Raw genomic sequence first — 26,924 nt, 5'->3', positions numbered from 1 at the left:
AATTACATAATTATGATTACTCTAAATATCCTATGTGGAACTTGGAGAAGTGAGGAACATCTAAAATTGAGGTAGATGTGTGGAATAGTGCAAGAATCAGGGAAGATTTCATGGAAGTGATACCTGAGTAGATCAGGACTGTCCAAAATATTGCCTGCAGTGTGATTTTATGCAACCTGTGGGTTTTAATTTTCATGAGCAAAAAAAAAAAAGATAAAATAATGACGTTCATGGAATGCATATTAGATTTTTTAATTCTATCACTAATAAATGGTCTCATTGATGTTAATTTTCTTTGGTGGTTTTTTGCAAGGCAATGGGGTTAAATGACTTGTCCAAGGTCACAAAGCAAGGTAAGGTCTTATGTCAAATTTGAACTCAGGTCCTTCTTGACTCCAGGGCTGGTGTTCTATCCACTGTGCCACCTAACTGCCCCCTTCTTTGGTGTTTTTTTTGTTTAGGTTTTTGCAAGGCAAATGGGGTTAAGTGGCTTGCCCGAGGCCACACAGCTAGGTAATTATTAAGAGTCTGAGACCAGATTTGAACCCAGGTACTCCTTACTCCAAGGCCGGTGCTTTATCCACTATGCCACCTAGCTGCCCTTCTTTGGTGTTTTTAAGCAGTATTAGATGGAACATATCACGTAGAATTTTTTTTTTAGATTTTTCAAGGCAATGGGGTTAAGTGGCTGCCCAAGGCCACACGGCTAGGTAATTATCAAGTGTCTGAGGTTGGATTTGAACCCAGGTACTCCTGACTCCAAGGCCGGTGCTCTATTCACTGCACCACCTAGCCACCCCAGAATTTTCAATCAATCTGTAGGATGCCTTTGGTTTGTACCATTTAGACTAGTCAGTATGTCATATTGATGACACATTACACCACTTTCTCAAAAGTTAAAAGAACCATGACTTTTCATAGCACCTTGCTAAACTTAAGGTAAGACTACAAATTAACTATTATATTAGTTAGTATACTGTATTTTTTATCCCGGGTGCAGCTCTCGAATAATTATTTTAATGTTGCCCCAAGATAACCTAAGGTTGGATAGACCTGGAGTAGATCATGAAAGAAACAAGAATAAAAAAAATTTAATTTTTTTTAACTGCCCAGGAAATAAAAGGAAAAAAGAATTATCAAAAACAGCTTCTGATTAAGCAGATACAGTACTATATTCAGGGGACTTTGTTAGGCATTGAGGATACAAAAGTACATATTATGATCTCTAACATAAAGATTTACAATCTACAAAGCCACAGTATAGAGATATTATGACAGTTATTGACTTAGTTCTCTGTAAATGAAATAGGAAAACTCAATTTTCTATGGTCAAAAATTAGTGTCATTACTGGTGCTCAGGGGATAACTCATCAGGGTTCATAAGGTTAATAAGCAATTTCAGAAAGTCCCAAAAAATTGTTGTTAGAGTAAAATGTCAGGAAAATATCTCTCTTAAGTGGAACAATAAGTGACATCCAGGTAACTAGTCATTTGAAGGTAAAGAGATGGATAATAATGACCTAGCCATACAAATTGAAAAATTGGATAGACACCCCATCACTGATCATAGGAATAGGCTACAAGTTCTTAGGTATAGAGGAAAAATACAGGGACCACAGCTACTGTGATAAATGTTTAAGTTGAATTTGTTAGAAAGTTAGTTCAATAATTACAGTTTGGATTTTTCTCCAATGCCTCTTCTTTTTTTTTTTTTTGCAAGGCAATGGGATTAAGTGACTTGCTCAAGGTCACACAACTAAGTAATCATTAAGTGTCTGGTCATATTTGAAATTGGTCCTCCTGACTCCAGGGCCAGTACTCTATCCATTGTGCCACCTAGCTGCCCTCTTCAATATCTCTTCTTCAAACTTTAGAAAATTTTAACAACCAAATCAACAATATTTCTCACATTTTAAATTTAGAATATTTTATTTCCTTTTCACCTACCCCCAACTCCTAATATTTATTTTTGAGAGGCAGTATGGAGTAGTGGATAGATAGCCTCCAGATCAAGAGGGTTTTAAATCCTGCCTCTGACACATACCATTAGTATACCCCTGAGAAAACCAATGAATCTCCCAGTGCCCCTTGCAAAATTCCAAGATTGTAAGTTGCAAAGAAAATATTGATTTATAAGCAGGAGGAAGTTCCCATATTAATCACAAGTCTAGCAAAAAAAAAATTTTAATATTTCAATGGATTTGTGATCTCATCAATTTGAGTACTCCCTCCAAGTGGAGAAGACAGCAAAAAATAGCTCTCTTTAAGTATTTGAAGGATTGAAAAAGGAGCTAGGTGAAAAGGTGGGTAAGAGCACTGGGCCTGGAATCAGGATGACCTGAGTTCAAATTCAACTTTAATAAGACACACTAAGCTGTGTAACTCTGGGCAAGTCACTTAGCCCTGTTTGCCTTAATTTATTATTGTAAAGTGACTGGAAAAGAAAATGGCAAGCCATTCCAATGTATTTACCAAGAAAACCTCAAATGGGGACACCAAGATTTGAACAGGAACTGAAAATGACAACAACAACAGGAAAAACTTCCAAATGATTTCAGATATACAAAAGTAGATGAGGCTTCCTAGAGAGGTAGTAAGTTTTCTTTCCTTAGATTCCTTCAAGAAAATCCAAGACAACTATCTTTTAGTTATGATCTAGTTGGAATTCATTTTATGTTTGGTTAGACTATATGGCCATGAAACTCTCTTCTAACCTTCAAACCTGTGAATCGGAATGTTTCACATGAACAATGAGAAGGCCAGTTTGGCTGTATCATTGAATTCTAGAAATAATTTATGAGGTTAGAAAGTTATGTTGGAGAAAGCTTATGAAGGTTACCCCCCACTTTTGTTCTGATTGTTCTTTTACAATGTGACTAATATGGAAATGTTTTAACATGATTATACATGCATAACCTATATCAGATTGCTTACTATCATGGGGAGGAGGGAGGGGAGGGAAAGAGGGAGAAAAATGAGAAACTCAAAATCTTACAAAAAATGAATATTGAAAACTATCTTTACATGTAATTGGAAATCAAATTTAAATTTAAAAAAGTTTAAGAAGGGCTTTAAATAACAAAGTTTGCATTTGATCTTAGACATAAGGATTAACACCCTATTTGGCTAGCTCTTTAAATTGAATATATGTTGATCAAATTATTTATTTCATAAATAGAAAAGGGGAGGGAGAGAGATGTAAATGCTTGTGATCCCTACTGCTGGGGAATCTTTGACTTTTGGATTGTTTGAAATTAGGCATTCTGAACTTCAGCAAGACTAAAGTCTATTGGGTGTCTGCATTAATAAAGTGAGCCCTCAGGAGTGGAGGATCAATAAGTTAACCTAAACAAGGGAATACTGGTCTAGATCAGAAATTTTCAGCAGGTTAAACTCCTCTGCTGATCAGTAGTGAGATTAGAAGAAAGAGAAGGGGTGGAAGGGAAGGAAGAAAGCAAACAAGTTTAAAAAAACCTTTTTTTTTCCTTTAAAAAATATTAAGGACTCTGTCTGGATTATCCTGTGTGGAAAATGGATTGGACAAGGGTAAGGACTTATAGTAGAGAGACCAATTATTTCATTAGTACAGAGAAGACTGGAGAGGAGGTAACATGTGAAACATGGTGGAGGGGGGAAAGGCTAACAAAGGATGGTTTGGGAGAGAGAATCAAGGGAGGCATAAAGGAGTAGTTGGCATTGAGTTGGGTTTTAAAAGGGGGGGGATGGAAAGAAATACAACAAGCAATGAGGACAAGTTAGGAAATGGGAAAAATGGAACTCCTGGAAATAGAAGACTGAAAGGTTATGTGTAGAGCAGATATCAGTTTGACTATAGCAAAAATGTGTAGAAGGGAATAATATGAGATAAGATAGGATAGATGAAGTTGTGCCAGATTGTGGGTGGGTGGGGAGCCAACTGACTGGTAAAGAAGTTAGAACTTCATTTAGTAGGGAATAGAGAGAACAAGGACTTTTGAACAAAAGTGTGTCAGAGCTTGACATAAGATAAGTAGCAAGATGAACAGATTGGAAAAGGGGGAGGAATGGAGATATCTTGTTAGAAGGCTATTGCAAAGGTAATGAGGGTTTATATTGGGGTAGATTTTGCAGAGATAGCATCAACAAGATTTTGTAAATGATAAAATACAAAAGATGAGGAAGAGTCAAGTTAATATCAAAGTTTAAAATATGTAATATTAGCTAGATAGAACAACAGACAGAAAAGGTCATTAGGAGATGGGGTTTAAAGTAAGTAAGCTTGGTCTTGGACAAACTAAGTTTTAGAACTCAAAAGGTAGTTTCTGAGAGGTGAAGATAAGAGATATCCTATAAGAAATTATAGATCTAAGCCTAAAATTTGGGGTAGATTTCAAGATTGAAGATAAAGTTTTGCAAGTGACCAGAATTCCAAGAGAATGTTTGGAGAAAGTCAAGACAAAACCTTGGATGATCAGGAAGAAGATGAAATACTATCCAAAGAGTAGAGGAGTAGAAAAATAAATTGTAAGAAAATAGCATCATTGTATTTATGAAGCTTACACTATACAGGATACAATTTGGTGTCACAGAAAGGTCAAGGAAAATGACTGAAGAAATGCCATGGAATTTAGTGATGAGGCCAAGGGACCTCTGAGAGAACAATTTCAATAGAATGGTGGAGTTAGAAACCAGATTCAAAGACCCTACCTACAATAGTTAGTAAAGAATTAGAAGGCTCCATTGCAGACCTTTTTAAGAAGTCTGGCATGAAGAGGCAGAAATGGACTAATAAGGGTTATACTAGATGGCATATAATAGATAGATGGTTAAACTAGAATGGTCAAAGGAAATATTTTTAAATGTGATTAAAAAGATTTGGGGAGGGGCATCCAGGTAGTACAGTGGATAGAGCCCCAACTCTGAGTTCAAATTTGGCTTCAGACTTAATACTTAGCTGTGTGACCATGGGCAAGTCACTTAACCCTAATGCCTTGCCAAAAAAAAGTTGTTTTGGGAAATCAGTGCAGTAATAATACAGAAAAGGACATAAATTGTAAGAAGTTTGGGGTAAGATAATTCAATTTAGAATCTCTAACTGAACTAAATGTAAATACACTGGAAATGGAATCTGTATAGAAGAATTTAGATTGGGTGAAAATGTAGATCAGGGTCTGCTAGGTGGCACAGCAGTGGATAGAGCACCCTGGAGTCAGGAGTATCTGAGTTCAAATCCGGCCTCAGAAACTTAATAATTACCTAGCTGTGTGATCTTGGGTAAGCCACTTGACTCCATTTGCCTTGCAAAAAAAAAACCTAAAAGAAAAAAGAAAATGTAGATTAAAAAAATAGGGATTTTTTTTTTTGAAAAGGATCATGGAATCGAAGAGTCCTTCATCTTACTCTTAAGAAAACTGAGGCCCACAGTGGGAAAGTGATCATATTGTTGAATGATTCTATCCTGTCTATTAATGGATAATTGGGAATAGGAGGACTTAGGGGTAATTTACAGTTATCTTTTGGGTCTCAGCTTCCTCACCTAGAAAAATAGGAATAATACCACGATTAATAATAATATACTACAACTATTACTAAAACTAGTTTATGGGGTACTTGCAAGGAAAGTGTTTTGTAGCCTTACGGTCCTAGGCAAATGATACTGATATTACTATATTGGAGTGACTATGATATATGGGTGAAGGCTCATGGCAGACTTAGGAATTATCCTCAGAAGTGATAATTAAAAACAGGAAAATGGTCATATCTAAGAGACCAAAGTTAATTCAATGCTCCACGTAGGGGCTTTAACGTCAAAAAAAAATTAAAAAGATAATTTCCAAGAGTTTAGCAGAGTTAAAGAAAGCACTTTAAATGCCCGTTAACCACTTGGGTAGAACTCTGAAGCTCAAAAACTAAGGCTTCAAGTAGAACGGACCCCAGCTGGGTTTTGATGCTAGGAATTTCTCTGCTTTTTTTGAGATAAAAAAGTAGGAATTCTTTGAGGAAAAAAAGAGCAATAAAACAAATTCTAAGTGGTCGACGAACGTCTCGTGACAAAAAGCAACTAGGCGCTCAGACAGGGCCGGGGGGAAGCCGGGGTTGGAAGGGAGATGGGGGCGAGGGTGGGTTCCCCTTCCCACTCCCGCCGAGCGTTGTAATGGAAACCAAAAGGCAAGTTTTAGGACGGCTGGAATTTGGAATCCTTGGGTTTCCCGTCCGCAGGTCGCCACAGGCCAGGCTCGGTATCTCAGACCCGATTGGAGCAGATGCGAAACAATCTGGAACCAGTCCCAGAAAAGAGAAAGGCGACGGAAGTCGCAGGCTCTACGTAAGCATGTCTTCTGGAAAACCCGTCAGTCAAGAGCAAGGGCTCCTGGGAAACCCATTTCGACCAATCTGCTCTTTCCCACCACCTCCGCTTCCCAGGAAGTCCCGCCTACGAGCGACACCGTCCGTCGCTGCGTCCTAATGCAAAATCTCGCGAGATCTACGAGAGCCTATGTGACCCGGAGGGAGCGGAAGTTGGGTCTCTTTCCCGTGGCTGGTCTGAGGCGGGCGGCTGTGCAAAGATGAAGGTAGCGTGTGCCGGGAGGGGAGGGGGTCGGGCACTGCGAGTCTCTTAAGGCAACCTTACCGCCGCCCCTTCTCCTCGACTTCGGTGTCGTGTGAACAAAAGGCAGGGGCGGATAATGCGGATGGCCATCGGCGACCGGAATGCTGGGGAAGAGAGGATGGCGGGGGATTGCATCGGCTCCGGCCCGAGCGCTATGGCGGCCTCAGCGGCGGCCGCTTTGATAGAACGTGGTCCCTTGCCCAGCCCCAAGAAATCCGGGCGCTGCCAATGAGCTGGCACTTAGACCCCGGCTGACTCGAATTCTCTGTGATGTGTGACTGAGCGGAACTGGAGAATTTGCGTCCTCTCTCCGGGTGCTTTAGTGTTTGAGAGAGAATCAAGGGCGGAAAGGAAGCCCTAGAAGAAGGCACTCCATGGGCAGGTTTCTTTGGTCACCCCCGCCCTGCTTAAAATGCCACCCCACCTTGTCTCGGCCTTCTCCACCTTTCTTTCCCGGACCTTCCCCCGCTACCACCTTAGGTTTTACTTTAGACGTAGTGGGTGTGTGATCCCGGGCAAGTCACTTAATAACCACTGTTTGCTTCAGTTCTTATCTGTAAAATGAAGGTAATAATCTCCACTTTCTACGTATCTAATGGAATAATCAACGCAAAGCGCTTCGCATGTTGCCTGGCTCTAATTGTAGTGGTTTGTAGGTTGTCAGCCCACTTCCCCATCCGCATTAGCATGAGTTCCTTGAGCTTCAGGACAGTGCTTGTTGTCTTTATGGCACCTAGAGAGTTTAATAAATATATACTACTTCACTGATAAAAACTGGCAAAAAGTGCTTTCTTTGAAAAAATTAGTGCCATATTTTCTATTGGAGGAAAAAGGAAAGTTTCATGGGAATACAGGATTGTCAGGAACCTTAAAAATACTTTTAGTCATTTTACAGATAAAGGAATCACTCACCTCCCCCCAAGAGAAGCATGTTTTAGGAAAGAGCACTTCATTTTAATTCAGAAAACCTAGGTATAAATACCAGCTCTTCTATTTGTTGTCTACATGATCTTGATCTTAGACAGGTTCTTAGCTTCTCTGCATCTCAATCACTTCATCCTTAAATGGGCTAGACTATTTCTAAGTCTCTTCCTTTAAATCCATGACTTGATACTAAACCCATTGTTATTTTTCATTTTTTCTTTTATTAAGGATTTTATTTGAGTTTTCCCCCATCTTACTTCTCTCTCCCACCCCCACCCCACAGAAATCAATTTGTCAGTTTTTACTTTGTGGTACATTGTCAGTTTTTACAATGTGGTACATTGATCCAAATTAAGTGTGACAGAGAGAAATCATATCCTTAAGGAAGAAACAAAAAGTATGAGAGATAATAAGATCAGACAATAAGATTTTTTTTTTTCTAAATTAAAGGGAATAGTCCTTGAACTTTGTTCAAACTCCACTGTTCTTTCTCTGTATACAGAGAGTATTCTCCATTGCAGACAGCCCCAAATTGTACCTGATTGTTGCACTGATGGAATGAGCCAGTCCATCAAGGTTGATCATCACCCCCATGTTGCTGTTAAGGTGTACAGTGTTTTTCTGTAAACCCATTATTTTCAAAAGGTTACAGAAGTATTTAGTGGTCAGAGTTTGAATGGGGATCATCTGGCCTAATATACTACATTTTTCTGTCTTTACATTGTCTTTTTTTTTTTTTTTTAATTTCAGCTCAACATCTCCTTCCCAGCCACTGGCTGTCAGAAACTAATTGAAGTGGATGATGAGAGAAAGCTTCGTACCTTTTATGAGAAACGGATGGCCACTGAAGTGTCTGCTGATGCTCTGGGTGAAGAATGGAAGGTGAAAGTTAACTTGCATTTACATTAGAATGTTATTTTTAGTGTTTTAAGCATCCTGGTGTATAGGTATCCAGAATCATGATAAGTGTATAGGTGTGTGTTTTGGAAATGACATTTTAAAATATGCAAAACTTCTTAGTTGAGATTACTATTTAATGGACATTTTCTCAACATCTCTGTTTTATATGGTCTTATATGGTGTTTTCCGGTGATTTTGCAATATATTTACAAAGTGAAGAGTGCTTATATAGATTTGCCTATAGGTAAAGATAATTTGATTGTTATTTCGCCCTTTGATGAAAATTTGAGTTGTAAGAAAAGATAATGTTAAAAATGAGTAATGAAGATATTAAAATGAACTTTTTGTATTTCTTCTAGGGTTATGTGGTCCGCATCAGTGGTGGAAATGACAAACAAGGTTTTCCCATGAAGCAGGGTGTTTTGGCTCATGGACGAGTCCGCCTGCTGCTCAGTAAGGGCCATTCTTGCTATCGCCCTAGAAGAACTGGGGAAAGAAAACGGAAATCTGTTAGGGGTTGTATTGTGGATGCTAATCTGAGTGTCCTCAACTTGGTTATTGTGAAGAAAGGTGAGCATTTAAAGTTTTTTTCTAACTAGTTGGTTAAGAAATGCTTGGAGATTTATTTCATAGTGACTGTTACTAAATTTAGCTTATTGTATTTTACAGAAACTTTTTCCTTTTGTGGAACACATGCCATTTGTGTAAGGTCTCAAGAAATGTTAGAACTTTGTCAGTGACCTTTCAGATCTTGTCCAAACCTGATTAAGAAACTGAAGTGATTTATCAGGGTTCTTGATTTTTTGTTTTTATTTTCCCCCTGTCCTCCTGGAAATACAAATTTTCCTATTTGTGTCTAAATTCTAGTAAATTGGTTGTTTAAACTTTAGTAATAGGCACAGTTACTTATAGCAAAATAATATTTCATTGTTTAAAATTATGAACAAATGGATTTTCTCAGTGTCTAGTATTTAGAAAAAAAATTTTTTAACTTAAGGCTTAACTTAATGGGGTTAAGAGTGACTTGCCCAAGGTCACACAGCTAGGCAAATATTAAGTGTCTAAGGGCATATTTGAACTCAGGTCCTGCTGATTCCAGGGCCAGTTGCTCTATACACTGCCCCACCCAGCTGCCCCCTAGTATTTTTTAGTTATTGAATATATTTCTTCAAATGATACATTAAAAAGTAAAATCTGGTTTGCAAGAACTTTTAGTATACTTTGAATTCTTAAGATTTCAATGCAGTTGGTGAGCAATATAGTTCTGTTTTTTTTCCAGTTAATTAACATGAATTTTGAAAATTTTCAGCTGAAGAATATAGTGAGAAATTATTCTTTCAATACTAAGCAAAATTCATAACCATGTATCTGAGGAAGTTTGAAAATAATCATTTTTAATGTGATAACTTTCGACATTTTTTTCTTAAAGGTGAGAAAGATATACCAGGACTGACAGATACAACTGTGCCTCGCCGCCTGGGGCCCAAAAGAGCTAGCAGGATCCGGAAACTTTTCAACTTATCCAAAGAAGATGACGTCCGCCAGTATGTAGTGAGAAAACCCCTCAACAAGGAAGGTAGGGGCAGAGAGTGTATCTTTTGCTAGGGTGGGTACTGTCATTTCCTGGTATTAGTTTTTGCTTTGACACTGTAGAATTTCCTTTAATGTAGAACTGGAAGAAGGAAGCATACAATGAGCCAGTGACAGAAGGGAGATCTAAACTGACAGTTTTATTTTTATTATAATTAATCCTTCTGGTTTCTTTTTGGTTTTGCAAGGTAATGGTATTAAGTGATTTGCCCAAGGTCACACAGTTCAGAAATAAAGTGTTTGAGGTCAAATTTAAGCTCATATCCTACTGATTCCAAGAAAAATGCTCTATCCACTGTGCTGCCTAGCTATTCTTTCTTAAGAGTTGTATGGTGGGTTATCAAGGGATCTTAGTGATATTTAGAATCTCATGATAACCATTTGTTCTGTTAATTCTACACTGATGGGGAAATTAGAAGGTACAAAGTAAAATAACAGTAACTAGTGTATTAAGTGTTTTGCTTGTTTTCAATTGATCCTTCTTTTCATGGATTAGGAAACAGACTAATTCAAGAATCTCAGTTAAGTTTCTCATCTTACTTGGTTTACCACCTCAGTTGGCTCTAGGTGCAACTCAAGAAATAGGATTATTACTCTAAACTTGTATACAAACCTTGGCTTTGTCTTTATAAATGAATGTAGGGAGAAGGTAGCAGCTAGGTGGCTTTGGAGTCAGGAGGATATGAGATCAAATCTGACCTCAGATAATACTTAATCTGTGTGACCTTCAGCAAGTTATTTAACCCCATTCATTACCTTGGGAAAATCCAAAAAAGGGAGAGATTTGAACAAAAAGTCATAGAAATTGATTCTGCCAGGATGGTCTTGCTTTAGAGAGTATTTTTCTGGATCTCTACTTTAAAAAAAAAACATTTTAAGGAGGTGATATGTACTTATTTGGGGTCCTTTCCAGGTGACTCCTGAATTTTGCTCTCATTAAGTAGTAACTTTTAAAAATGGAATTTTTTCTGCAATAAATTTTAAAGTTATCATTAAAGTACCTTTGTTAGGTTTTTGGAGGGAACCATACTGTTTGATTTTTAATTTTTTCACAAGTTGGACTGAAAAAGGTTTGAGAACCACACTTCTTAAGGCATCTGTATTGGGTAGTCTGGTGTATAACTATATAACTTTTTTTCTTTTTTTTTTATAACAGCTTCTGATATCAGGCAAAAGGGTTCCATCTAGATTGGAGTCTCCTCATTCAAGTACTAATGAAATTTAAACATGATAAATTAATTCCTTTCCAGGGGTTCTTGACTTCATAAATTATGAGCAAAAAGTATGATTAAAAATATACACATAATATAGTTTTAAATGATCTAGGACTAGATTCCCCAGGAAATTTAATTATGATTACATAAAGTTCACTTGAGCATGTTAGGTAATTAGTAAAGTTCTTTCCAGCAATGAAAGTCTCATAAATGGTTTTTAATTTTCATGTATGATGGAAAAAAGAGGAAATAAAGTATTGTTATTGGGGAACATGTGACTACTTTGTTGGTGGGTTCTATTCTCCCCTTATTTCCATTTTCTACTGTGGCAATTTAACAATTTTTTCCTTTTTCAGATCTTTAGCTTAAGAAATAAAAACCTACAGTAGTACTTTTATTTGCAAGTTTTCAGGACTTTGTAAATGAGTAAATGTTGCCAATGAAGGATTACAATTAAGGATTCCTCATTTACTTAATTTTAGAGATTTTTAAATTTGAAGTTTAAAGTATTGTTTCACCCAAATGTTAGTGTTTAGTTGTATATGATGTTTTTGTCCTTTTTAATTTTATTTAAGGCAGTGGGATTAAGTGACTTGCCTGAGGTCACACAGCTAGGCAATTATTGAATGTCTTAAGACCTAATTTGAACTTGGCTCCTCCTGACTTAAGGGCCAGTGCTCAATCCACTGTTCTTGCCCTTTGTTCATTTTTTTAAAAAAAAGATTTTATTTTGAGTTTTACAATTTTTCCCCTAATCTTACTTCCCTCTCCCCACAGAAAGCCAATTTGCCAGTCTTTACATTATTTCCATGGTGTACATTGATCCAGATTGAATGTGATGAGAGAGAAATCATATCCTTAAGGAAGAAACATAAAGTATGAGAGATAGCAAGATCAGACAATAAGATATCAGTTTCTTTCCCCCTAAATTAAAGATAATAGTCCTTGGTCTGTCTTTAAAATTCCACAGTTGTTTCTCTGGATGCAGATGGCATTCTCCATCACAGACAGCCCCAATTGTTCCTGATTTGTTGTACTGATGGAATGAGCGAGTCCATCAAGGTTGATCATTGCTCCAATGTTGTTGTTAGGGTGTACAATGTTCTTCTGGTTCTGCTCATCTCAGTCAGTATCAGTTTATGCAAATCCTTCTAGGCTTCCCTGGTTTCTATTAGAACAGTAGTGTTCCATGACATACATACCACAGTTTGCTAAGCCAATTGAAACTTAGTCCTTCATTTTTGAAGAATCATGACATCAGGGAGGTGATACCATGACAAGCACATTGAATTGATCTGCATGAAGAGGTGCTGTGCTAAGTCTCCATCAAGGTCCACTGGTCAGATATGAATCAGGACTGGAAATGGTTCTGAATGTGAGACATCAGGGTTAAAGGACTTGCCCCAAGGTCACACAGCTAGTTAGTGCCAAATATCTGAGGCCAGATTCAAACACCTGACCAACTATACAGTGCTCTTTCCACTCTGTGGCACCTAACTGCCCCATTTTGCTTTATATAATTTAAGTTTGGTGCTTATAAACATTTACCTATAAAATGTTACTAATAAATAACATTCAAAATGCTTTGAGACACTTGTTTATTTTAAATTTTTATTAAAAGGGATAGGCTGGGATGTTGCTTCATGGTAACACTCATTACATCTGCTTTGCTCTAGGTAAGAAACCAAGGACCAAGGCTCCTAAAATTCAGCGTCTCGTGACTCCCCGTGTTTTGCAGCACAAACGTAGACGCATTGCTTTGAAGAAACAACGAACTCAGAAGAACAAGGAAGAAGCAGCAGAATATGCTAAGCTTTTGGCCAAGAGAATGAAGGTATGGTTGGTTGTGTACATGGTTTTTCTCAATTTAAGAAAATGCTACTTTTTAATTTTCTGGATTGATTAGGGGGCTTATGGTGATATTCTTATAGCTCATTGTATATTGTATACACTAGTTCTTTGAACAAATAGCATTCAAACCAATGTGTTTTTTGTTTCTTAGGAGGCTAAAGAAAAACGTCAGGAACAGATCGCTAAGAGACGTCGACTATCTTCTCTGAGAGCCTCCACCTCAAAATCTGAGTCCAGTCAGAAATAAATTTCTAAAAATGTGTTAGAAATAAATATGTTTTCTCAAGTAGAGGCTTGGTTTTTGTTTTTAAATTTACAGAAAGATAGCATTTGGACATGTAAGTGGTACATACAGTTATTTCTAGTGTAATATTGAAATTTCCTCATTAAAAAAAATACTTGGCCTGACTAAAATGAAAGTCAAACAAATGAGAATGTGACAAGTTGAAAACCTCAAAAAGGCTGGCTTATCTTTATCATATGAGCTGACTGAATGCCTGTGCCTTTGTTTAGGCCTTCTCACCCTATTGTAATCACTCTTTATAACTCATTTGGGTTTTAAGAAAAAGTATAGGTAAAAGTTTTCAAATAATCAATCTATAGATGTCTTAAGATGAATTTCTTTGTGAATCATTTGCTCTTTGGGCTCCATTCATTTTCCTTTTCTAATAAGAAATTATACATTTATTTACTACCTCTTGCCAATTGATTTCTCTGCCTACCCAGCCTATTGTCAGGTCAGATAGATGGCATTAAAAGGACTTCTCCACAGCTATTCTACATGACTTAATAAATCACACTCTTGGTTTTAACTAATTAGCATGAGTATTCCCTAAATGAGTGTGTGCTTGGCTTTTCCCCTTATGTATCAAAATGTCTGGTTGCTGCCATTGCCTTAAAGTAGATTTCATCAACTCTTCCACGGTAAAGAGTTGTATAATTAAATCTTTTGGAGGCCATGTAACATTTCTGCTTTATGTCCTAACTTTCAGTCAAACTGGTCAACTTTACTATTCCATTTTATTCCTGAATTTGCCAAATAATTTTTTGTTATCCAGTTATGTCTGACTCTTCTGACACTCATTTGATAGTTTACTTCTCTAGCTCATTTTATAGGTAAGTGCAGTGAGACACATGGTTAACCTTGACCAGTAGCTATAGTAAATACCTAAAGGTCAATAGGGAGCAGACTTCTATCCCCCTTATTGACCTTATTTATCCTACAGTTTTGCTAAGAGACAATGTCTTATATAATAGCAATAGTATAATTAATTTTCTTCCTTTCAGGGTTTTTGGTGGCAGTAATTCATGTAAAATGCTACAAAAATAAACTCAAAAGGGGTCAACGTGAAAAATTTTATTGACTATTGTCTGAAATGGGATTTAAACCCATGTACTCCTGCCTCCAGGGCCAGTGCTAAGAATCAAGCAAAAATGAAGATTTAAAAATCTGAAAAAGCTATGGCATCTCTGCAATCTCTTAAGTAATGAGTCAGAAAATCAAATGCCAGAAATATAAATAATTCATAAACTTTATTTTGAGAATTGCATTAACAAGCTTTATAGTTTGAAATCTATACAAAATTCGCAAAGCACCCTTCTGAGAAATTTGTCAGCACAGTTAAAAGTTGCAATTAACAATTCACAAAGCCTTGGAAACCAGAAGAAATTGATTGCAGTAAGCAGAAAGCTTTCCAACAGTAAACTGATATTTCATGCTTAGTGGAGTACAATTCATTTCCAGAAAGGACTTCAATGTGCTTTGTATCTTCAAGAAACCCTATTTTTTTTTTTGTACCACTGAAAGATGCAGAAACAGTATAGAGCCTTAGAAATAATGCACCAAAGTAGTTTAATGACAACTTCATACACAATTTCAATTTCAGCATTTATTGTCTTTAAAGGCACCTTTGGTGTTAAGTGAGAGCTTATTTGCTAATTTTTTTTTTAAAAAAGTATATTTTCAATTAACCGGAAATATATAGATGTCCTAAGATGAATTTCTTTTCTTAAAACAAGGTTGCTATGACATCAGGTCTAATCATTCCATCTTGCAACACATATTGCATTGAACTGGAAAATAGTAAAAATAGCAATCTACATAATATCAATTTACATTAACATCCCTTACAAATATGAGAGTATTACTATAATTCTCAAGTGTAACATCGATTTTCTATAGGACATTCAAGGAAAAAAGTTAGAAATGCTAAACCAGTTCTTTGGTTTGAATGCTATGGGAAATTATACTTATTACACAGCAGTAATTTTCTGTTAAGATTTGCAAACTGAACCACATTAAATAAAGTTAGTAAAACTAGAGAGGAAATGACATTTTTATGGCTTAACTGATCAGGTTCTCAGAACTGCTGATTAGCACTGTATTTCTTAACATGGAGATTATTTTTAGAATTTTGGATTTTATAGCAAATGTTGCCAAGGAAAAAACTGAGGCTCACTCAATTTCAAGGGACCGAAGAGATACTTAAAAATAAGCAACACCTATTAGGCTATTAAAGCTAGTTAAATGGGAAGAAACTATTGTTTATCATTTATTTGTGAACCTACTAATTATAAAAGTCAAATATTTATTTGAATAGTTGGCTGTGAGTTTTCATTTCTTAAGTTTTATCAGCATGGGGCAGTGCAGAATGGTAAGAACTGGAATTAGGATATCCAGGTTCAAATCTCATCTCATCTGAACCTCTCAGATTTTTTCCACCTGTAAAATGGGCATGATTCTTAATTGGAAAAAAGGCTGTTGTGAAGAACGTGTCAAAGTATAAACCTTGAAGTGCCCAAGAAAATGGTTAATATTTGTTAGAGCAGTATACTGAAATTCGAATATAAGTAAAATTTTCACCCTAATATCAGTAAAGTACTTTGCATCCTTTAAAGCACAATAGCAGGGGGTGGCTAGGTGGCACAGTGGATAGAGCACCGGCCCCGGAGTCAGGAGTACCTGAGTTCAAATTTGATCTCAGACACTTAATAATTACATAGCTGTGTGACCTTGGGCAAATCACTTGACCCCACTGCCTTGCAAAAACAAACAAAAAAAAAAAGCACACTAGCAGTAATTCTGTGAATTGAATCGTGAAGGGATTATTCTTATGGATGAGGAAACAGGTGCCCAATGTTATTCAGCTATCAAGTCTCAGAATAAGGGTTTTAATATGTCTTCTTATCCAAGTCCAGTCTTTTCCCATGACACCAGGATGTCTCTAACTCTCTAGGGCCTTTCCACTAAAGTAATAAAGTCTTCAATAAACAAAATTAATTCATCTGGCTTTTAATTCTGTATGTTATGAAGACTGCAGGTTCCTCATAGTAGAGACTGATGAAATAGGGTCCCCTTACCATCTCTAAACCTTGATAATGACAGAGCCCCATCAATTGGAGAATTGAGCTGATGACTTAACTGTTGATAATCTGGATTACTTCAATAATATCAAATGGATCCTATGCTTTACTATTCTTTACTGAAATATTTTTATGTTAAAAGAATTCATGGAAAAACAGGAATAGGATATTGAATGGTTCAGGTTAAATTACTTATTTTGATACTAAAATGACTTATTTTGATATTAAAAAAGTCAAACTTGTCTGCTTAAGTCATGTAAGCTTTTTCTGTAGTATTATGAAACCTAAATTATCGAAATATGAAGAACTAGAGTTCTACAATTCTAACAGTGATATGATATCAGCAATACTTTCAATGTTTTACTATAAAGAACAACAAAAATGTATTTCTCAACTTTCCAGATACTAATTTGAAAAATTATTTTCAGTAGTCTTCAAGACTTTGTTTCATACAGTGTTTTTATCTATCTCTGGCAGTCAATTAAATACAAATACAATAAATCAAACCAACCCAACCCTAAAAACTATTAACTTTGGTTGGGGGAGGGGAGGAGGAAATAAGCTATTTTATTTTATTTTTTAAATATAAAGCCCATAGAGGTGAAAATATTAAAGATATTATTTACTATAAACTTATAGAATCTTTAGTCTCAGTTAAAAAAAGGCAGATGAGCAGAGTCAAGCAAACATGAATTCTGAGTTCAAAATTAGGGAACTGAAAGAATGGAAGCAGCAGATTTTATTTATTATGTAAATTAAAAAAATAGGACTTATACTCAGTTTAGATTCATCTTATTTAAAGATATGCATTCTCAAGGTAAATAGAGTAAGTTGTTATGGAAAATTAGCACAAGTTGAACAACTGCCTAGAAATATATGACTTGAAGCTTAAAAAAATAAAAGCCAGGTATTGGTAAATACAGTAAAGATGAACTTAGATTAATTAACATGGTCATACATTAATGAATATTCAAGGTCATTTTTGTGAAAATTTTTTTCCAATCAGAAGTGCTTTTACATATATGAGTGAGGAAAAACAAATTCCAAGTCACATTAAAAATCAAGGGATGGATAGAAAAACAAACACCAATTGTCAAAGATGACAAATAACTTAATCCTATTCATTTCAGAAGCCTGAAAACTACAACACACAGAATACGATGAATAGGTTTAAGAATATTTTTGTTCATTTTATTCATCTTCATAATACTACTTTTACTGTGTCAAAAGTTTTAAGTCCAATAACACAAAACAACATTTTATATCAGGTTAATTCCAAATGACTTTTTTTACCCCCAATAAGTGTTACTTTTTTAAGCATTATAAACTTAAATGACAGAGAAAAACCAGGACTAAATTGCAAAAATATATCCTCACAAATAGTGCAAAATATGTTTTTTAAAAAATGGTTATAAAAACTTTTTAGTTATGTCACCTGTTCAGTTGCCATGACTCACTGACATGAGATTATGCCCCTAGCACTCTCAACAATGACTTGAAACTAGAGTTCTGCATTGGTATTGAGCTGATAAATCCAGAAATGTAGAATGGTACAGTGATTATGAAAATCCATTTAAACAGAATACACACTGGGTGGAAGGCAGGTTTGTGTTTTTGAGATATACCATTCAGAAGTGCCTATTTTGAAGCAACTACTTTATTCGCCTACAGTGTTTCCTGGAAATTCAGTCTGAGCTTAATTAATATCAGATCAATCAACAGGAAGCATATAAGTCCCATATAGGAAGCTAAGGCTAGCACACTCTACAATGTGTGTTTTTAATAGAAGGCATACAAGGCATGACAAAATGCTAAGTGCGGCATGTGAGGTCATGATTTTTCTTAAGTTTACTGACTATAATAAGCTTAACAGCTTTAACATTTAAGACAATTCATTAAAGCTTGTAAAAAATATATACACATGCACACTTAGGATGATGTGCATGCAAATCTACAAGTACTAACTTTCAAACATTACAAATATTAAACTTTCATTTGCAGTGCAAGGTATACCACAGGTTTAAAAAAAGTGACCAAGGTGTGCCTGAGAGGGAAGAATTCAGGCCAAGGGCAAATTTTTGCTTTTTATAAGGATCAAGTTCCAATTAATTCTGTATATCATCAAGTAACATGTAATCAAATTTATTTAAACTACCTAATTAACTTGTAAAAACATTTCCACCTTCAAAGTAAATGATCTTGGTACCAGGAAAAAGGAATATGGGGAAGGGAATTGTATATCATGAGTATAACATTCCAACAAAAAATATATATAAACAGTAAAAGCATATATTAAATTTAAAATAAAGCCAGTGGCAGGGCAGTTGTCAAGATTTTCAGAAAAATTTGACTAGTAATAACTACAGCCCAATTTGTGAGAAAGTCAACAATTCACTGGTCATGAGACTCTTTCAGAAAGTTGTATTGCAATGTACAATCTAAGGGTTTTAATAAATATATACACTTATTATATAGGTTGCATATGCATACATCTACAGAGACACACAAGTATGTACACACACACAATCCACTTTCCTCTAGCTCATGCTCCTGGAATTGGGCTAGTAAGCTTCACTTGGAACTTGTGAGAAACAAAAGACATAATTTTTAACTCTCAACTGCAACAAATAGGTCACGAGATGCAGATTTATCAGGAATAGACCATACATACATCGTCAGAGTTTTCATCAGTTCTCAGGAGTCTGACACAAAACCTGAATGTTTCCAGGTTGGCACAGCTTGTTTCTCAAGACTGATGTGTGCTGTGAAAGTTCAAAATCATCCCTAATTTAAATTAGAGGTGCTCCAAAACATTTCCTGCACCACTCCACACTGAGACTTGGGGGAGCATCAATTCTCTGCATCTTTCCTAGAACCTCTGAAGACAGACTCTTATATGCAAGTTCATATTCATTGTCAAAAGCCTCTGAAAAACATTTTTTAAAAAATTTAAGCAATATTAATAAAGAAAACAAAGTTATTTAAAGCAGAACTATAGCACCTTTGGAGTATCAGACAACAAATTAGTATTACTAAAACTATTTTTGGACATAATAAGCAAACAAACAACTCTCTTATTCAAAATAAATGCCTAACTATTCAATTATACCAACTTACCAATATCAATATTTTCTCTTCCAAGAGATACCAATGATAAGAAGAGGATTTCTCTGTATAAACTCCTGTGAAAAAATAAGAGTGTATGCAGATAATGAGAGTTAGGAGGCTTATCCAGATCATTACACACCTGAAACAGATGTTGAGCTGTTTGTCTGCTCATTTCCCCTCCAACCAATACTCTGCTCTGGGACAGAGGAAGCACCCATAGATTAGGAGAAGAAAGCTAAATGAATGGGAGAAGCAGAGCTAGGGGCATCCCCACCTCCACACCAAACCTTGTCTCCTATTAGAAGCCATGAGGAAGAAGTTAAGAGACAACACAGAGTAAGGAGATTTGCAATCACCATTTTCAGTGACCTTTCCTCAATTTTACTTTCCCTTTAATTTCTTTACTTTGCTAAAATCAAATTTATTCCTTCAAAACCTGTGCTTTCCTGGAGTACTTAAAGGATATATGTGCACACAACTTAGATGATACTTTGAAGAAATTTCAGAATATTATCATGAGAGTAACTGAATTGGAAAACAATGCCTTATTACCTTTGTCGTTTTACATCTGGCTTCACTTTTTGCAAAAGAAGATTGATAGGTTTAAGGACATCATTATGTTGAATACTCTGCCTGATGTTTTCTACCAAAGTGCTTGTGGCCTGCTGGTCTTCTGATTCAAAGGTTGATTTCTTCTCTGAGTCTAAGAATGAGAATATAGAGGATAAGTCTCACTTAGAAAAGTGATCTCAAGATTTTTTTCCAAAGATTTTTTTTCCACTTCAACTTGGGGTCATATAATATGCCTTACTTAATTATACTAAACCCACTGCTTGATAATACTCTTCATTACTTATGCAATTTGTACTATATCCAAGTACTTCTTAAAATACTTCTCTAAAAAGTAATTCTCTAACAAGCTATCTGCAATGGAGAGCACCATCTGCATCCAGAGAAAGAATTATGGACTTTGAACAAAGACTAAAGACTATTACCATCAAATTAGGAAAAAAAAAAAGCATTATATTATTATGTAATTTTACTATCTCATACTTTATTTTTCTTCCTTAAGGATATGATTTCTCTGTCATCACATTCAACTGAAATCAATGTATAACATGGAACCAATGTAAATACTAACAGACTGCCTTCTGTGGGGTGTGGGGGGAGGAGGAAAGCAAGAAAGGGGGGAAAAACTGTAAAACTCAAAATAAATAAAGTTCCTTTAAAAAAAGAAAAAAAGGAATTCTCTAGTTGGTCCATGTGTTTCCTCTTTCCAAAAGATTATAAATTCAAAAAAGGTGGGGTCCATATCTTTTATTTTTAAAATGCTACACTGCCCTCTTTGGGAAAAAAAAAACAACCTAGTACAGTAATATTCATATAGCTCAACAAATGCTAATTAAACCATTAATATTTATTTTAAATGCCTATATTTTACTTAAGCTACTGTATATATACTCCTAAATCCCTTTAAAAATAAAGTCATTTGAGGGAAATTTATCTAGTTAAAATCTTTTCTTTCCTTGAGAACTTTTACTGCTCTCTATTTTTTAAAAATGAAGAGGTTAGGGCAGCTAGGTGACAAAGTGGATAGAGCACCAGCCCTGGAGTCAGGAGGACCTGAGTTCAAATCTGACCTCAGACACTTAATAGTTACTTAGCTGTGTGGCCTTGGGCAAGTCACTTAACCCCACTGCCTTATAAAAACAAAAAAAAGAAAAAGAGAAAAAAACACAGGTTAAATCTAAAAGAACTTAACCACAATATAATTGTTTTCTTCAAAAAATAATTTATGATGTAAGGATACAACATTCATGGAGAAAGTGTCCAGATTAACGAGCTGAGAGAAGTTAAAAGCTCCCTCAGAAAGATTTTATGCATGTTTTCTTTTCCCCATATTTGTTCTTACAAGAATAATCTTTTTCTCAAATCCTCTCATGTCCTAAAACAAGAATTTACATGATTTGGCCTAAAACTAAATAAATCACTTACCTCAATTCTCGGTGGTTACAAAAGCAGTTCATTTCAAATAATTTCAAATCTTGCTAGTATCCAAATTTTGAGGCTGTGAAGCTCATTATTTGCCCATTAATCAATTTCAAGGGCAAGGGTCAGTTTTTGTGAATGGTAGGGAGGTATAATACTGAGAAGAATGCAGATTCTGAGTCAGAAAACTTAGGGCTACCAATTACTAGTTTTGTAGCAACGGCAACGTTGCTTAAGCTCTCACTTTTCCTTTCCTATGTGTGAAGAATATGTGTACTGTCTACCCCACCAGAGCAGATGGCCACTTGACTCTCACATCCAGTATGCCTTTATGACTACAGAACTTCAAGCTATTACCTGATGCTCTGATTGTGATGTGATATTTCAAGACTAGATGGCTTAACTGGTGTCTCCTACCCAAGGGAGAATGCAAGAACTCCTAGCCCAAACAGATGGTTTCATGAGTAACTTAAGTAAAGATGCAGTTATTAAAGTTTCTACTATATCCCAGGAACTATACTAAGTATTAGGGATACAAAAAAAAAGGATAAAAAAAAGTTCCTGCTCTCAAGAAGCTCATCAATTAACAGGGAAAACATATATAAAGGTAAGTTTAAGAGGATACATTGGAGATAATTTTAAAGGGAAGGCACTAGCATTAAGGAAGACTGGGAAAGGTTTTTTTACAGAATTTGATGGTCAACCTCCTAGAAACATGCTTCTCTAACCTGATATGGTGGTCCTTGGACAACAAATACAAAATAAAATCAATGCCTGGCCTATCCTTCCATCTTGCTGACAATGGCCTCAGCATGTACTTTACTGGTGTAACCTTTGTACAAAGTCACCTCCACATGGTACTGAGGTAGGACATTAGTAGAGGAGTATCATAATAAGAAGACTCAAAACTAATAACTTTGAAAAACTAGAATTAAAACAAAAAACAACCCAAGATTAAAACAGTGTTAAACCTGTATAAGCACAACTTCTTTATAAACAAATCAAAAGAAAAAAGGGCCCAAATGGTAGAGCATCAAGCTCAGTCATTTCACAAGACCTTCTTTTTCAACTACACAGAGGAGCTTGATATGCAGACTTTAAAGTTTCTGCTGATTTAAGCAGAATAGCAAAAAATATTAAATTCAACCTGAAATACATGTACAAAAAGAACTAAATTGGAAACAGTGAAACTTTTCTTCTTCTAGGAGACTGATCTACTTACTTAGGTTCCTCCAAGAAACATACAAGGGCTCTCCAGGTTCTTGATGAAGGTTGATATTGTCCCATAATAGCTGAATATAGACTAGTTTGCTGTCCTGGGATAGAGATGAAAGAGGAAGCTAAAAGTAAATTAAAAGGAAGTATTAGCCATACCATGAGAATAACAAAGTTCAACAATAATTCAACTAAAAATTTATTAACTGGAAAAAAGTTCACAAGCAGAAAACCCGGAAATAACTAAATACAAACTCACTGAATTTGGATCCAAACCTTTCTAAGTCTAACTCTTTCTATTATACCATGCTTTTTCTTTGGAAGGGGAATAAAATATTAGATTGAAAGGTTGAATAAGGCAGTGTTATAGATTCAAGACATGAACAAAATGCTGACTTCTATGACTTTTAAAAGAGATGGAGAAATTTCTGTGATGTGACAGTGTTTCTATTCAAAACAGAGACCAAGTTTTACTAAGGTGAACTCAAGACATTCCTCTTGTTTTATTTCTAGATACTCTTGTTATAGCTATTCTTTGCAGTAAATGGGTTATTAAGCTGCTTTAAGAGAAATGCATTAACCAGGACTAGGTAAGTGACAGAACTACTAGTTAATCCTTTTAGTTCTGGTGACAATTTTAGAAATGGATATTGATGAGCTAGAGTGTCCTGGGAGGGTAAACAGAATGGTGAAGGATCTCTAGTTCAGGAGTCAAATACTATGTGCAAGGCACTGGAGATTTAGTTTTTTTGCAAGGCAAATGGAGTTAAGTGGCTTGCCCAAGGTCACACAGCTAGGTAATTATTAAGTGCCTGAGGCCGCATTTGAACTCAGGTACTCCTGACTCCAGGGCTGGTGCTCTATCAACTGCACCACCTAGCAGCCCCTGCACTGAAGATTTAAAAAACAAAACAAAACAAAGGAGATGACAGTCCCTGTGCTTAAGGAACTCCCAAACTAATGGGGAGACAACCAAAAATATGTACTATCAAGCTATATATAGGATAAATGGGAATTAACAACAGAAGAAAGTCACTCCAATAAAGAAGGATTTGGGAAAGGCTTCCTGCAGAAATGGGAATTTAGTTGAGACTTAAAAAAAGGAGGGTAACTGTCATATGTGATGATGGAGAGCATTCCGGGCATCAGGGACAGTCAACGAAAATATGTGGAGGCCAGAAATGGAGTATCTCATTTGTAAAACAGTCAGAAGGTCAGAGGTCAGTGTCACTGGATCAAAGATTTTGATAGCTGGGAATGAACTAAAAGAAAACTGGAAAGATAAGAGGGAGGGTTGATTATGAAGGGCTTTGAATGCCATTTTGAGTATTTTGTATTTGATCTTGGCAGCAACAGGGAGCTTACTGAGGTTTATTGAATAGAGAAGGGACAGGGTAGGACCTAAAACTTTAGGAAAGCAGATTAGGCCAGTTGAGGTTGTATAATATAACTATACAATGGATCCAGTCAGAACAGTTGGGTGATTTTCTCCTTTGTTCAGAACTACATTTATAAAAAAGCAAAGACAGTGAATGTTAGGAGCAATCCAAGTTTGAGGTTTAGAAGGGTGTAATCAGCAGAATAATGAGGGGAAAGGGGGTAAGAAGTTAAAGGTAGACAGTCTATCACTGAATTTGTTTACCATGAGGTCAAGAGGAAAGTGACTAGTGCAGAGGAGATGGTCACAATGTTTACAGAGTAGGGTTTGGGCAGCCAGGTGGCGCAGTGGATAGAGCACTAGTCCTAGAGTCAGAAGGAGCTGAGTTCAAATCTAGCCTCAGATAAAATAATTACCTAGCTATGTGATCTTGGGCCAGTCACTTAACTCCATTGCCTTGCAAAAAAAAAAAAAAGAAGAGATTTACCCCACCATGGATTTAAGGTTTTTCTGTACTGCCAATTGTTCATTGCTTCTGCTATCTTGAATCTTTTTTTCTCTTGAACCATGTGGAAATATTTTTCTGTAGTTTCATGCTTTCTTGGTGAGCCACAGAATCCTGGACCTCCTCAGGTATTGCTATATATTTTTTTGTTTTGAAATAGTCATTTACAGGTATGTGGACTTGTTTAGATGTCCTAGATGTCATCTTGCTTTCTATTATTAATAGCTTCCCTTTAATTTATCTGCTCATGGTTTTTAAATAAGTTGGTTTCCTTCTGAAATATTTGATAATTTCATTCAGCCCCCCCCATAGTCCCTAAAAATCACTTTCTGCTTTCTGACTCTTTTCCCTTTGATGGTAGATCCCTTAAGGACTAGAACTCAGTGACACCTCCCATGATATGGAATTCACTTTTCACTAGTCTCAGTCTCTGCCCCCAAGTGATTTCTAAAAGTGAAGGCAGAGCCCTATATATGTTGGCATACTGCTGCAGTTCCCTCTGCTCCTTAGCTTTTTTTTTTTTTTTGACTAAGCACTGTGTAGGAAAGCTGTTATACAAGGCAGAGTAAGCTGCTGCTTTCCTGTACCTCTTACCTCTTCCACACAGAGAGAAAGAAAAGGAAGGGTACAGTGAGTTTTGTTGCCTGTGACCTCAGAATGGCAAGGAAATTGCTGAGTCAAAGATTTCAGGACCAAACCTACTAGGATCATAGTATATATAGCCAAAGGTGTTAAGTGAGCACATTAGGGATTAATCTTTTCTGCACTTAATTCATCAGACTGTTACCTCATTAGAGTGCTGGACATTTTTGACCAGTAAAGCCAACTACAACTTTACCTCTTGGATCTAATTCATATCCTGAAGAGGTCTGATGGGGTTATGGGTTGTGAGGAATTAGTTCTCTATTTTGATTGGTTCTGTGACCCTGAAGTCTACACAGAGACTTTCTTATAAAACTGCACGATATGCTGAGGAGCTGGGTACAGAAGATCCTTTCTATGATAAAATAACATCTAACACCACACCAAAGGAAGTTTAGATATTTTCTACCAGGACGGTAGTATTCTCTAGGAATAAACTCAGAGCGAAGTGTACCTGATTTTCAAAAGATATTCTTAAGGTATCATCAAAAGCTAGTAAGTACTTCTAAATTATTATCTACATCAATTCCTTTAAACAGTTTCGACAAAAATCCAATTTTATATAATCTGGAATTTACTTATGGAATAATATTGGAAAGACCAATAAAAAATAAAAATAAACTCTACCCATATTTATTCTGTAATTATAAACCACTTTTTCAATGCTGTATAAATATTTCTTTACTAATTCCAAAAGGGTTTTATATGGGTCAAAATATAATTCATATTATTCATATTCATATTACCTAAGTACTAACTAATTGTTGTCTCTTTTAATATAGCCTGATGGAATAAGTTAGTACCTACCTGTACTCCTTTATTACAATGTTCAGATGTTAGGATGAGTCCTGGCAAATTGCTGGGAAGGTCCAAACGTCTGAAATACCAAACCAGATTCCAGAAAATGATTGGATGCTGATTGATGAATGAAGATGTGTGAATCACTTGATCTCCCTCATTCTCCAACAGAGATTCAAGTTCTTTACGAAGAACTAAAGGACTCAAGTAAGGCACGGAAACAGGGGAGGGGTTAGGTCTCTTCCCTAAAGGATCCTTACAGTGAAGGGGAAAAAAAAGGCAAATAGAAAACTGTTTACTTCTTTATTTTGCACATTTTAGCAATAAAAACTCAGTTATACATTATATTATTAAGCACAATGAAATAATTTGTTTCAGAAATAATACAATATGAAAATTTCAACAAAAATAAATGATTGCTCAAACTAAGTGTTTAAGTTTTTATAAATATATTTAAAAAGGTATTTGCCAAACTTCCCATTTGAATTTTTTTTAATTTTTAATTTTATTTGCAAGGCAATGGGATTAAGTGATTTGCCCAAGATCACACAGTTAGGTGATTATTAAGAGTCTGAGGCAGAATTTGTACTCAGGTCCTCCTGACTCCAGAGCAGGTGCTCTAACCCACTCTGCCCCCAAACCTTCCATTTTTAAAAAATGAACTTATCAAACATATTATAAGAAGAGGAAAAGGAGGATAACATATGAAAGCATATAAAAATGTTTGTTTTTTTAAAGTTCATGATAAATTTAGACTTTTTTTTTAGGTTTTTGCAAGGCAGACGAGGTTAAGTGGCTTGCCCAAGGCCACACAGCTAGGTAATTATTAAGTGTCTGAGACTGGATTTGAACCCAGGT

At 35.9% G+C, this 26,924-nt stretch overlaps 2 protein-coding genes across 9 annotated transcripts in view; one reads left to right on the top strand and one right to left on the bottom strand.

Moving 5' to 3' along the window:
- The first annotated feature begins 6,442 nt into the window (after positions 1 to 6,442).
- On the top strand, positions 6,443 to 13,357 carry RPS6 (ribosomal protein S6). The gene is made up of 6 exons (XM_074199894.1): positions 6,443 to 6,551; positions 8,264 to 8,395; positions 8,773 to 8,983; positions 9,843 to 9,989; positions 12,894 to 13,051; positions 13,220 to 13,357. Exons 1-6 carry the CDS (start codon positions 6,546 to 6,548, stop codon positions 13,313 to 13,315), a joined length of 750 nt encoding a protein of 249 aa, XP_074055995.1. The 5' UTR covers positions 6,443 to 6,545; the 3' UTR covers positions 13,316 to 13,357.
- Positions 11,176 to 26,924, bottom strand: part of DENND4C (DENN domain containing 4C) — a 158,329-nt gene continuing 142,580 nt past the window's right edge. For 6 of the 8 annotated variants that reach the window (XM_074199885.1, XM_074199890.1, XM_074199886.1 and 3 more), the window contains 5 exons: positions 26,076 to 26,321; positions 22,751 to 22,868; positions 20,092 to 20,242; positions 19,549 to 19,613; positions 11,176 to 19,357 (listed from right to left, as the gene is read on the bottom strand). In XM_074199885.1, coding sequence (XP_074055986.1) covers positions 19,221 to 19,357; positions 19,549 to 19,613; positions 20,092 to 20,242; positions 22,751 to 22,868; positions 26,076 to 26,321 — 717 coding nt within the window. In that variant the 3' untranslated portion in view covers positions 11,176 to 19,220. Of the gene's footprint in view, positions 19,358 to 19,548; positions 19,614 to 20,087; positions 20,243 to 22,750; positions 22,869 to 26,075; positions 26,322 to 26,924 lie in introns of those variants that run through there. The other 2 variants (XM_074199889.1, XM_074199891.1) reach the window with 2 other exon arrangements.

The sequence above is a fragment of the Macrotis lagotis genome, chromosome X (assembly GCF_037893015.1).
Source record: "Macrotis lagotis isolate mMagLag1 chromosome X, bilby.v1.9.chrom.fasta, whole genome shotgun sequence".
In the NCBI taxonomy this organism is placed as follows: Eukaryota; Metazoa; Chordata; class Mammalia; order Peramelemorphia; family Peramelidae; genus Macrotis; species Macrotis lagotis.
Note: the sequence above shows the minus strand (reverse complement) of the source record. Positions and strands in the feature narration are given on the sequence as shown.

Excerpts from the sequence above, each read along its gene's own strand:
- RPS6 (XM_074199894.1), top strand. Across the intron at positions 9,990-12,893 it reads AAAACCCCTCAACAAGGAAG|GTAAGAAACCAAGGACCAAG; the intron begins GTAGGGGCAGAG and ends GCTTTGCTCTAG. Across the intron at positions 13,052-13,219 it reads TTTTGGCCAAGAGAATGAAG|GAGGCTAAAGAAAAACGTCA; the intron begins GTATGGTTGGTT and ends TTTGTTTCTTAG.